At 53.6% G+C, this 13,292-nt stretch overlaps 1 protein-coding gene across 3 annotated transcripts in view; it reads right to left on the bottom strand.

Moving 5' to 3' along the window:
- Window positions 1–11,672, bottom strand: part of PREX1 (phosphatidylinositol-3,4,5-trisphosphate dependent Rac exchange factor 1) — a 170,676-nt gene extending 159,004 nt beyond the window's left edge. For 2 of the 3 annotated variants that reach the window (XM_006735441.3, XM_081832605.1), the window contains exon 1: window positions 11,335–11,672. In XM_006735441.3, coding sequence (XP_006735504.1) covers window positions 11,335–11,547 — 213 coding nt within the window. In that variant the 5' untranslated portion in view covers window positions 11,548–11,672. Of the gene's footprint in view, window positions 1–5,398; window positions 5,495–11,334 lie in introns of those variants that run through there. The other variant, XM_081832606.1, reaches the window with a different exon arrangement.
- Window positions 11,673–13,292: the final 1,620 nt, after the last annotated feature.

Here is a 13,292-nt window from a genome sequence, read left to right as displayed (position 1 = left end):
TACAAAGCCATCAGAGGCTCGGTGATGAAGAAGGCTTGGTGCAAACTTGGGAGGAATCCCCCAGAAGAGGCCAGAGAAGAAAGATACAGTATCGTGTGGGCAGTGGGGTTGCTCCCAGGCTAAAACAAAGGCAAAGAACAAGGACAAATTTAACAAAAGGTAACACTGGCTGTCTGGAAGGGTCCTCATTGCCCAAGGTTCTACAATGAGTGTGGTAAGAGCAAAGATGGCCAACACCCGGCGGGCGCCCCTGGGAGCCAGCACCATGCCCGGCGAATCCTTTCTCCGCAGCGACCGCAGCAGCAGGAGCCCCCCAAGGGCCCGCATGTTTGCCTGCGCTGGGCTGCAGTACCCCCAGCATCTACAGCAGGCCCAGATGCCCAGCAGACGCTCGGTAAAATGTGTGTGAAGAGACAACAAGCCTGGCAGGCAGGAACAGCAACTTCCCCAGTTTACAGCTAAGGAAACTGCCTATTTCACAGCTAAGTAAACTGAGGCCCAAGAGTCCGCTGCCCCAGGTCACGGAGCTGGGAAGCGGTGGCCAAGGACAAGCGCTGGCAGAACCGCATCTCAGCAAAGAGTTTCTACTGCCCACACAAGGGGTCAAAATCACACACAAAATCACCAAAGGGACAGGATCTAGGTAGTAGGACTGGACCCCGGAATGGGGACGACAGGGGAGGGGAGCTAGGTATAAAGGACACTGTTGGGAAAACAGGTGAAATCTGAATACAGATTGTAGATTGTATAAATTAGTATCAATGTTAAATTTCCTGATTTTGTTCAGTGTACTATGGTTACATTAAAGAGAACATCCGTGTTCTTAAGAGATACATGCTGAATGACTTAGGGGCATCACATCTACAGTTATTCTCAAATGGATCAAAGTCATGATAATTGTACTAATGTATGTGTGTGTGTGTGTGCACGTGTGTGTGCACACGTATGCGTCTATATGGGGTTGGGCGAGGCAGGTGGAAGAGGGGAAGGAGGAGGGGAGGATTCAAAGCAAATGTAGCCAACAGCTAAGCATTGGTGAGTCTGGGTGAAGGGGATACAGGGGGCTCTGTATTCTTGACATGTCAAAATAAAAAGTTACCCAAAAATTAACTTTAAAAACGAATGTATGAAATTGCCCATAAATATGGCATACGAGGGTTCTGTGTCTAGTCCTCTGCACCTATGTAGAAATATATAATACCTATAGCCAGGTATACATGCAAAACATTTTACCATCCTTGGCTCCATGAAAGAATGCTGTGGCTGAATGGACGGGAGGGAATGTGCTTTTGACACACACCCCACCACTTTATTTATTACCTTTGTGATCAAGGGGAAATAAATCTTCAAAACCACCCAGCAACAGTTTGGCCAGCCATCAGCTGGTGGCTGGAACCAGACAGAGCTCCCTCTGCCCTCCCGGTGTGGTAAGGGCAAGAGGCCAAGGACACCAGTCTGTAGCCACTCCCCACACTGGGCTCCGCGCGCCCCAAAGTCAAGGCCACTCATTAAGAAAGTAGCAGGAACCAAACTGTGTCTCATTCAGTCCCTTTTCACTCATCTACTCCCTTGCCCAAAGCTGACAAGGGCTGGGTGGTGGGGACTGATCAGCAAACACAGCAGACCGGGGCCCTCAGCCCACACCCCACCTGTGGTCGTGTTTGAGAGCATGAGACTGTCTTAGTCCCAGGTCCCCAAAAGTCTGCACAAAAGTATTTAGCCGTTAGATCAACCAAGACAATTATGTCCTCTTATATAAGAAAACATACACACGTATACTGAGGAAAAGCAAATTTTTTCATTCAACAAGTATTTAATGAGCACCTACTATGTGCCAGGCAATGTTCCTGGTGCCTGACAAAGTGAATGGAACAGAAGAAATGGCCTGTCCTCTCGGAGCTGACACTCGGGTGAGTGAGACAAACAATAAACAGGAGGTTGGTCAGCCATCTAGTGTGTCAGGTGGTAGCAGGGAAGGGGAAGGAGATACGAAGTGGCGAGGTGGGGGTGGAGTACAATTTTGAAAGGGGGAGGGGTGGTCAGCAAAAGACCTCCTCGGGAACAGGCCGGAGTGAGCCACAGGGACAGTGGGAGAAGAGCATCCCAGACAGAACCAGTGAGAAGACCATGAGGCAGGAGAAAGGACATGTGTGGCTCGGGGGGGAGGGAGTAGGAGCAAAAGGAGATTCTGGAATTAGGTAGCAGTGATAATTGCACAACTTTGCGAAAATACTCAAAACCACTGAATCGTGCACTTTGAAAGGGTGAGGTTTATGGTGTGTGAATCATATCTCAATTAAAAAAAAAAAACTGTATGAGAAAGAAGAAGAGAGACTAACAGGAGAGGAGACAGAACCTTCCAGGCCATCCTGAGGACTTCGCTTTTACTCTGAGGGAGGCGGGAGCCACGGGAGGGCTCTAAGCAGGGCAGTGGTGAGAACTGACTCAACCGGACCCCTCTGGCTGTGTATGGAGGGCAGACTGGGGCAGGCCCAGGTGAGAGCAGAGCAGGCAACTGTAATCGTCCTGGCTGCTTCTCGACCGGGTGTCCTTGGGTCACTTTCTGTGCCTCAGTCTTCCTCACCTGGGAGGTGGGTTTGAAAACTGCGTTCCCCAACACCACAGGGCAGAGATGAGACCTAATATCACACAGGAAAGTGTTGTTAAGGTGGCTATGAGTCGGGTGGAGGCAAAGGTACCACCAAACAGTTTTTAATCATGCAAATTAGTTTCCTGAACAGAAAGCAGGGGGTGCCTTCCTCTCTCACAGGAAGCAGAGACCCATCATAAATCATAAATCAACAGCTCTCTCACCAGGGGCCACCCGCACAGCCTGCTTACGCCCTGGTCATAAACAGGGACCCAAACTCTTCATCGGTTGTGGTCAGCTCAGACACAGCACTCCCCTGGAGGCTGAGACCCAGAAGGGATGGAAATAGCCCTGGGTCACACAAGAGCCTTCCCAGAGGGTCTGGGGATCTGCCTGGCGAGGGGAAGGTATGGTCCTCCCTCCTGGATGAGTGTCCAGGCCAGAGGCAGGAGGTGGCTGCTGAGATCTTGGGAAGACCCCCGGGCAGTACAATTTTCAGATCATCAATTAGACCATGCCACATCCCTGCTGAAAACCCTCCACTCCACTGAGAATCAAACCCACAGTGCTCACCATGCATGAGTCCCATACCACACCAACTTCATCTCCCCAACGCCGCCATCCTGGCCTCCTACTGTTCCTCAAACAAGCCAAGCATGGTCCTGCCTCAGGGCCTTTGCACATGCTGCCCCCTCTACCCAGAACACACTTTTCTCGACTCTTTCTACAGCTGGCTCCTTCTCAACCCCAGGACTCAGCTCAGATGCCACCTCTTCAGAGAGGCCTTCCCTGACCACCCCATCTCAAGTAGATGCCACCATCCCCATCACCAACACATCCTCATTTTATTTCCTTCTTGGTGCATCCACTCCCCAGCTGAGTAGACTTGAGCAAGTTACTCCATTTCTCTGGGCCTTAGTTGCCCCATCTGCAAAACAGGCACAAGAGTTGTTGCGAGGGCTCAAAGAGATAATCCACACAAAGCATAGTAGGGCCTCGGTGAATATAATCATTACATCTGTCGCCACCTATTCAAGTGATCTCTCTTGGTATTGTCTGAAGATTCCACGAGGGCAGGGGCCTTATCCATCTTGTTCTGGCCACGTGCCAGCACCGAGCCCAGAGTCCATTTATCGAACGAAGAAGTGAATGAGTGAATGAAAGCACCAACCGCCCACAGCCCCCGCTGGCCCTAGCCTCGCTGCTGCTGCGGCTGGGAGCAGCTCCTTACAGAAGCCGCCCACCACCACCCCGCAAGGGGGAAAATACAAGCCCCCAGATCCTGGTGGCTCATGGCCACCTGCTTCCACCAGACTTTGGTGGCCCTAGTCCCGCCAGCCTGAAATAGCCTTGCCTCCCCTGGCCCAGACACAAGGGATCGTCTGTCAGTCCCACCCTGGGGAAGGAACCAGGCGGGTAAACACAGATTGAGTGTCCGACCACAAGACAAAAGAGGAGCAGGCTGAGCCCCTTCTGGTCCTCAAGGAGCCGAGAAAATAAAAATAAACTTGACACAGGGCTAGGAGGCTGGAAGACTTCCTTTCTTCCTCGGGGTTCCTCTCAGATAGCAGGAGAGCGGGCAGCAGGTACCGGGGTAGCCCTGACCTTGGCTCAGCGCTGGGCTCTGCAGGCACTTCTCACGGATGACTGCACTTGGTCCTTGCGGCAATCCCCTAAGGGCTCCGATCATCTCCATTTGCAGATGATCATCTCCATTTGCAGACGGGGAGACCAGGACTCAGGGAAGCAAAAGGACTGCCCAAGGTCACATGGGGGCAGGGCTGGGATTCGACCCCAGGCCGTTCGGCTTCTAAAATCCATGCTCCTGACCATGAACCCGAGACACAAGGCTGGATGAAAAGAGCGACCCTATCATGTCACTCAGGTAAGCACATACACACTCAGACACAGCGATTCCATATGTCTCTGCATATGCATATAAATGCCCTGAAATGAACTGAAAGCAGAGCCGGTGGTGAAAGGAGGTTATAGCCCACTGGTTCGCAGCCAGGGGTTATTCGGTCCCCTGGGGGACATGTGGCAATATCTGGAGACATTTTTTGATTGTGCCAACGGAGGGAGCAGGGCGCTACATGTATCTAGCGGGTAGAGGCCAGGACTGCTGTTAAACATCCTACAATGCACAGGACAGCCCCCCACAATGGACAGTGGTCCCGCCCCAATATTTCAGCAGTGCCAAGGGCTGAAGTATGGAGGGATTAGCCCCCGACCGGCAGCTAGGGCTGAAATGCCCCCTGTGGAACCTCTTTAAGAGGGACCTTTGGGCCAGGCTAAAACACAAATCCTGGGAACTCTTCTCCCAGAACTCTCAGGATGGAACCCTGACCAGCCTTAGGGCCACCACCCTTGACCAGAGCTCACCTCCCTCTGGGGGCCACAACTTCTGCAGGGGGGTCCCTCTAGGGTCTCACCTGCAAAACAGGGAGTTTCAGACACCCCTCCCCCCCCCACCCCCCGCCAGACCACTTGCTCTCAAGTTCTATGTCTCCAAAACTCTGGGGCAAGAACCAGCTGGGGCGGGGCGCCCGGATGGCTCAGTTGGTTAAGCGACTGCCTTCGGCTCAGGTCATGATCCTGGAGTCCCGGGATCGAGTCCCGCATCGGGCTCCCTGCTCAGCAGGGAGTCTGCTTCTCCCTCTGACCCTCCCCCCTCTCATGTGCTCTCTCTCTCAAATAAATAAATAAAATCTTTAAAAAAAAAAAAAAAAAAGAACCAGCTGGGGCCCCGCCCTATACCTGAGGAACAAGGCACACTGGTTTGAGGGCCAGCCCACCCGGATTACCCACCTCCTGCCAGGATTCCAGCCAGAGAGCTGGAGAAGAGAAATCACAAGAATCTGAGAGGTTAAGTTCTTCTACAGGCAGCCATGCCCAGTTTCAGAGACACCTCTTGCAAAAGCTGTGGGGGGGGGGGGCCACGCTGTGAAGCAAAGAGGATGTGGGTTTTTTGATCTGAGGGAGTGGCCCAAGCTCAACAGGTCTTCTGCTCGGTGGCCTGATAAAGGGGGGACAACCTCTATGAAAGGGGTGCCCTGAAGCCTCCAAAAGCCAGGGACATCAACTCCATGCATCTATTTTTTAAGTGACAGATAAATGGTCATGAGGGAAAACACCCAATAATAGTGAATGGGCGTCCGGGATGCTCATTTGAAGAACACGCTCATTCAAATGCATGGGATGTAGCATCTCTGTTGGGTCATCCTTCTCCACAGGACAAGAGCCACATCTGCCCTGTTGACAGCTGCATTTCCCTGGCCTAGAACGCTGCCCAGACCATACAGCAGGTGCTCCCAAACTACCTGCACACTGAGAAAAGCAGTCTAATTTCTTTTTGGATTTCCCTGTGGGTAGCTCTGTTTGCCCTGCACAAAAGATGCCCCCCCGACTCCTGCTGACCCTGAGGTTTCTATCATCAAAAGATCTTCCCTGACTTCCTAATGGTGTTCTGTCCAATACAAAGTGGCCTGGCATCCTGAAGCTCCGACAATTTGGACCTTTGGGCTTAATTCTTGTCCACATGGGCAGCCGGAGGTCTCACAAAGGCAGTTAATTTTGGTCATGAACGCAGCATCATCTTGGGGAGTTCAGGAAAGCAGTCAAGAACGTGGGTTATGCAGCCAGACTACCTAGGTTTGAATCCCAGCTCTGTCAGGCTGTGTGACCTTGCAAAACTGACTTGGCCTCTCTGTGCCTTGGTTTCATTTGTAAAATGGGAAGCACAATACCTAGCACTTCAGAGCTGATACACAGAGAATGCTTTATACAGGGCTTGCAAACATTCAGTACTTCATAAGTGTTAGCAAATTATTATTATTGCTGTTACATTAAGCTAGTAATCATGCTGAAATAGAATTCTTTCTGTCAGAGTTTTGTAACATATATGTTCACATACATAGGCATAATTTTATATGCAAACAGTATTATAAATGAGATTTCTGAGTAGATTTTTCCCTTTATTATCTTCCTGCTTGCCTGTCTCCACAAGATACACGTCCTTGTATCCTTTTCCCTAAATGCCTATAATGTCCTACATACGACATGTGTATGTTATGATTATCGTTTATTTTCCCAAAGCAAAATTGTGTTATATACACTTCTCAGCTCCTACCTTTTGCAACACGCTGTCGTGAAAATCCCTGAAGGTCACTCTGTTTCAGTGACTACAGAATTTAAAATGTGACCCCCACCCCACCTCCTGGCATTTCTCTCTAGTGTGAGACTAGCAGCAAAAAAATCTTTAAAAAAAAAAAAAACACTGACAACACAAAACCACAGTTTCTTGTTTTGGAAAGCAGAGCTCCAATGAGAAGAGAAGCTCTGGTCTCCTACCCCCAAAAAAGCAGAACCAGAAAGCATCCTGGGAGCTTTCTGCCGACACCCTCTGAGCCTCAGGGACCCTGGTCCAGCCGATCGAGCAGACCCTCTGGGTGCCTGGGAGTGACAGAGGTTTCTGCCCCCAGCCAAGGGGAGCCCTTCGGGGGCCTGCTGACCAACCCTTACCCAAAGGTCTCTCTACCATCCACTCAGGCTCCTGTCTTCCCACCCCTGCCCGGCTAGCACACCAATCGTAGGATGCGTTGGCACCTGCCCCTGAGGTCTCCCCACTTGCACGCAGGGACCCCAAACCAATCCAACCAAGAGGCAGGTGGGCCCAAGATTCAATCAGCCTCCTCTTTAAGTGGGGGGGGGAGACTGTGAACCCCAAACAGACAACCTCCTCTGACCCCCACTGCTGCACATCCCCAAAAAAGCCACCATAGCATACCGAGCACCAGCTATGTGGCTGGCACAGTGCTAACAGCTTCAAGGTCAGGTTCATTCAAGCGTCACAACACCCCTATGACACAGGTGCTATACTGTTCCCATTGTACAGATGGGGAAACTGAGGCACTGAGCAGGCTAGTGACCTTCCCAGGGCCACACGCAGTCAATGTGGAGGAAAGCCAGGATGTAAACACCAGCAGCCTGGCTCCAGAGCACCCCATTCAACCCTCACGTCATGGACAGACACTGAGCACGGAGGGGGAAGCTGGCAGCCTGCCACTTCCATTCTTCTAGAGCTCTGCCCATTCTGCAGAAGACAGAACAGGAGCCACAGAGGGGAAGTAACCAGAGGACATGCAGGCAGAGGGTCAGGGTCACAAAGACCTCAGTTCTGCCACCTTAAGAAATCATGGGCCAAGCCCTTTATAAGCCAGAGACAGTCTGCGAGGTGCCCAGGGACATGAGCTCTGGGGTGGGCAGCCTGCGACCAGACCCTGGCGCTGCTGTCTACGTGGCCCAGGGCAGCCCACTTAAACTATCTTTGCCACAACTTCCTCACGTGTCAGTGGGGTAATGACAACACTCCCCTCACGGGAGAGTAGAAAGATCAAATAAATGGGTACATGTGAAGGGCCCAGAACTGTCAATAATGAATCAGTGTCAGCTCCTACACGGTAATGACTACAATTGTTATTATCATTGTTAACACTGCCCAAGAGAACACACAGGGAACACCCAACACAGCCGGGGCTTCTCAACGTTGAAATCCAAGGTTCTGAGTCAAAACCTAGGGCACTTTCCCCCACAACCTCTGTGGTATCCCCCAAGAAAGATCTAGCACCTCTACAAGAGGGCTGTCCTTGCCTTCCCGTGCCTCTTACATAAACATACACAAAACATGGCACCAAAGTCATCAGTCCCCCTTGGAGATGGGGAGGGGTGTAAACCAGTTCCTGAAGGTAGTGGGGGAAAGACGGGGAGATTCTGGAGGAACCACAGAGCCCCAGAATCGGAACAAACAAACAAACAAAAAAACCACTGGTTCCGGAGTTTAGACAGTCAAAAGGAAATTCACTCAGGGTCCCTGTCCTCCTTTCAGTGCTGACTCAGACCTCACTTCCTCCAGGCAGCCCTCCCTGACTTCTCCTGCTCACTGGAAGCTGGAATCCTTTAACCCGGTATTATTTCATCATCATATAATAGAAAAATTAATGATGATAACTCATATTTATATACCATACTACCTGCCAGGCACTGTTCTAAGTGCTTTATATATATTTATATAACTGACTTATCCTCTTGAAAACCCTGTAAGATAAGATCTATTATCATCTCCTATTTCACAGATGAGGAAAGTGAGGCTCAGAAAGGTTAAGCCACTTGCCTAAGGTCATACAGCCCAAGGACTCAAATCCAAGCAGTCTAGCTCCAGAGCCTTGGATTTGAATTTCTGTAAGCATCCACTTCGCCACCATCAACTAGATTGTCCCCTCCTTGAGGGCAGGAACCGGGAGCTGGCCCTTCTGCATGTCCCACATTTCTCCGTCATTTCTACTGACAACGGGACCTTAAAACTAGGGGACACAGGAAGGCTAGGGCAGCCCTTCAAGACCTGCCTCTGCCTCATGGAATTAAAAGCGGGGAGGGATTACCGAGCATTCTTCCCTTACCAAGGATAAAGGCTCGGAGGAGAGGGTGGGAAGACAGAAGAGAACAACCTGCAGGCTGCCAACCTCACTGCGTGGAAAGCCTTGGTAATTAGCAGTTCCTGAAGCTAAGCCCTGGGTTTTCAAAACTGAAAGGCCTTGGGGTTGTTTAGGGGGCATTTCTGACGGAACAAAACAAGAGAGGCCTCCTGTGGCTCAAGAACAAGGTATGGCTGGTCAGGTTACACAATCAGTCCGTTTCCAGCACCAGCCTGGGGACACCCGAAAGGACAAGGCAGAAAAGCAGCCTGGATTCTCCTCCCCTGGGTTTACAGGTGGAGAAACTGAGGCCAGGGCAGGGAGCATGACTTGTCCAAGAATCAGCTCATCTCAGAACAGAGAGGTCAATCCTAACAAAAATTGATGAACTCAATAATGTGGAAGTATGGAAATCTGTTGTTTTTTTCCTGTTTCTTTAATAGTAAGAATGGTTGATTCCAATCAATTTCCATTATTCCAGCAATCTCAGACTCTACAAGTCGACAATTTGAAACCACAGTTAACTCAAACACAGTCTGTTATCTGTTCTGAAACGCACCACACCATCTAGGCAAGGGTGTGGGAGGAAGAGGTATATTTTCTTACCCATTAATATAAAAATTGGTTTGTCTTTCCTCTTCCCCTTCCAGACTGAGGAGCAGGGAGCGGTTCAGAAGGAGAAGTAAGGAGTTCCCGAGCATTTGACATTGCTCAGAGATATCAGAGCTGTCTACATCTTTATATCAGAAACTGCCAGCTTCCTTTTTATTTTTTTAACTATGAGAGAGGGAGAGATGGGAAAGAAATGCCAACCGTGCCTTATTCTCACAGGCTTTTCTAGAAGGGTCCTTTAGCCAAATGGTTTTCAATGCCACTGCACAAACTCCCCAACCCCCCCCCAAAGCCCCCCCCCACACACACACACACCTCTTTTCACAGAGAGAAGGGCTCTCTCCTCCCTGAGTTGGAACTAGGACCTCACACAGCCTCAGCTGTACCTCCAAGCCAATGGGGACCCCAGAGGATGCCAGAGGGCTCCCTCTTCCCCCCAGAGACTGGGAGCTGCACAGCCAGGCTCTGGGGTCTCTGGAGGAACAACCACCACCCCCACCAGCTCTTCCTGAACCAGGATTAAAAGACTTCCTAGAGCCGAGAAGAGAGTAAATGAGGTCCCAGCAGGAGGCATGGAGATTAAAGCCCTCAGAGTCTCCTAACTTCCAGCGAGGCTTGGCCCCAGGCCCACCCCCTCCGCCCCCTGGCCACTTTTCTCACTTCCTAGGAGAGTAGGGAAGTGGCCCCTTCCTCCCTCTCACAGGGAGAATTTAAAAAAAAAAAAAAAGCGGGGGGGGGGGCGGAGAAAGAAGAAAAGAAAAAGAAACGCACCATAGTAGTTTGGAGCACCGGCTAGGACTGCCCTGGTTCAAAACCCAGTATCCCCAATTAACCAGCTGTGTCATTCTGGGCAAGTTACTCAACCTCGCTGGAGCTAAACTCTCCCATCCAAAAAATGGGGTAAATACTCGTGGCCTACTTCATGGGCCACTCGGAAGGCTAAACCTCCTAATGACACATGTAAGTGCCTGCCACATAGTAAGCGCTCAACTGTTTAGAGTCTGACGCGGTGGTTTTGCCACTTAGAGATGGGGGTGGGACCTGGACTGCCGAGTCGTGAGTTCGAAATCCACTCTCCCCAAGCTCCAGCAAAAGCGTGTGCAGTGGGGAAAGGGCTCCTATCCTGAGGTTTTGTGGGTTTGTGGGATCTCCATCCCTCTCCCAGGCTCTGGGTTGAATCCTCCTCTCGGAGGGGCGCTGGGCTCTAGGATGTCTAGGATCTGTCCCAGATGAGTAGTCGGTGGTGCACTAGGTGGCGAAGAAATCGCCGGAGGAAAAAAACGCAGGAGCGAAAGCTCCCGGCGCCTGGGTCCCAGAGCCCCTACCTCGCGGATGTAACTAATTTTAAAACTATTTGAAAGGCGGGAGGGGAAAAGAAAAAGACAAAAGGGCAGCGTGCAGGGGGGAAACGGAGTGCGGGAGACCCCGAGTCCGGGCTTGGACCGCTGGCCGGCCAAGGAGGCGACAGCCCAGCTCTGGAGGAGCCCAGATCTCCCCACTTCTCTTTGCGCCCGCCAAGGCGCCCCTGAGGCGACTCCCACGACCCCCAGGGACATCTGCCACAGGTTGTGGGGACCGCCCCGCGCTGGAGGCCCCTGCGCTCCAAAGCAGGGCTGGCGGCCGGGACAGAGGCTGTCCCCGCGCGCCCCGGGCGACACTCACCGATTGCAAGAAGCGCAAGGTGCCCACGTAGTCCCTCTCGGTGCCCAAGATCTCGTTGAGGACGCAGAGGCGGAGGCGCAGCTGGCGTTCGGAATCCCGGGCGACCGCGCACGGGCCAGAGCTGGGCGCAGCGGCGCCAGGGGCCCGGGGGTCCGGGTGGGCACCGTCCCCAGCCCCGTCGCCGCTGGGATCGCTGCCGCCGGGTCCCTCCATTCTAGCGCGGCCGCGCGGCGCCGGCTCCTTCCCCCGCGCGAAGGTCGCGCCGAACGGCGACTCAGGCGTCCAGGCGCCCCATCCCGGACGGGGCGCGCCGGCGGGCCGGGCTCAGCGGCGGGCCCGGCGCCTGGCGCGGCGGGCGGGCGGGACTGGGGGCGGGCGGCCCGGGCCGGGGGCGGAGGCACCGCGCGGAGGCTGGACGAGGGGCGGGAGGGGGCCGGCCCTCGGGGCTCCCAGACGGCGGGCCCCGCCGCCGCCACCGCCCCCGCCGCCAAGGGAGCGTCTGCCAAGTGCCACGCCGCTCTCGGGCCGCAGAGGCGCTCCGCGGGCGCACCGGGCCCCTTGGAGACGCGCCGCGGTGCTCGGCGGCTACGTCGGAAGCTGAGAGCGGCCGGAGCCGGGGCGCTCGGGCGGGAACCCTCCGCCAGGGGCGCCGCGGAGGCCAGGGACCCCGAGGCGGCGCGTGCGCCGCCGCCCGCGCGCCAACTCCGCGCCCGGACGCGTGGCCCCCTCCCCCGCCGCGGGCTACGCCACTCCCACCCGCCACACGCGACACCCGCCGCGCGCAGGCACACGCACGCAGGTCCGGCCGCCGCGGTCGCCGGCTGCCGCCGCTCGGGCTGAGCGAACCCCCGGCTGGAAAGGGAGCCAGCGCGCCCTGGCCCGCGCGACCCCGCCGGCCCGGGAAGAAAGGGGGGGGGCGGCCCCTCGCCGGGCCGTGCCAGCCTCTGGGCCACTTAGCCCTTTGGGTGCCCTCGGGCGCTGCCACGACCTTGGGGAAGGAAGATGCGCGGCTCTCTGTCCCTCCCTTTCTCTTGCCCTTTCCTTCCTTCCGTTTTTGTCCCTTTCTTTCGGGACTTCTTTGCCCCCAAGAGACGACTCTGCTCCTTCCACCTTTCCCAGAAGAAATTAGTATCTGCTCTCGAGTTACTAATCAAGTAGCAGATGCTCTGTCCGCGCCCCACGCCCATCCACCCACCCCCCGCGGGAAAAGGCCTTGGGAAACCGGGCTGCTACTCCAGGCTGCTCTGTGTGACCTTGATCATAAGCGGAACCGCTTGACAAATGTCCTCACCTGCCTCACAGGAAGGTATGGAGAGGTGATGGAACTCTGGGCCCTAGAGTAAGCTGCTCAGGTTTGAATCCTACCTCCCTCACATGCTAGTGGGTGACCTTGGGCTGGTTTCCTTGCCTCAAGAGCCTTAGTGTTCTCATCAATACAACGGGAATGATACTGCTACCTAGCTTGTAGGGTCCCATACAGGGTTATGTGTTAGTCCACAGGACATAGTTGGAACAGTGCCCAGTACCTAGAAAATTCTCTATGTCCTTTATTATTATTGTTATTCATGTGCAAACTGCTCTCTTGGCCTGGCCGCATTGTCCAAACTGTCCACAAAATCCCTAATCTTCCCTTATTCACCCCCCAGGGATTGTACTGTCTCAGCAGTGGATTAAATGATTCATATGCCCCCTCTATAGACTGTAATCATCCTTTAGGCAAGAACATGACTGCTTATTTATCTTCTGTTCCAGACACCCAAGACTGTTCTCCTATTGGCCTGGGCAAATACTCCAAGTTCCTCAGCACACTGGGAGGGAGTCGGGTGGCTTCTGCCGTCTAGGAAATGTGTCTTTGGGACTGTGGACAAGGTGGTGGCATTTGATCTGGGCCTTGAGTGGGTGAAGTTCTTCTGGGCAGGCGGTAAAGGGTGTGCGGTAGGTGAGTCTGCCAGGTGTAG

Source organism: Leptonychotes weddellii, chromosome 10 (genome assembly GCF_054177405.1).
Source record: "Leptonychotes weddellii isolate Sample4059 chromosome 10, ASM5417740v2, whole genome shotgun sequence".
In the NCBI taxonomy this organism is placed as follows: domain Eukaryota; kingdom Metazoa; phylum Chordata; class Mammalia; order Carnivora; family Phocidae; genus Leptonychotes; species Leptonychotes weddellii.
Note: the sequence above shows the minus strand (reverse complement) of the source record. Positions and strands in the feature narration are given on the sequence as shown.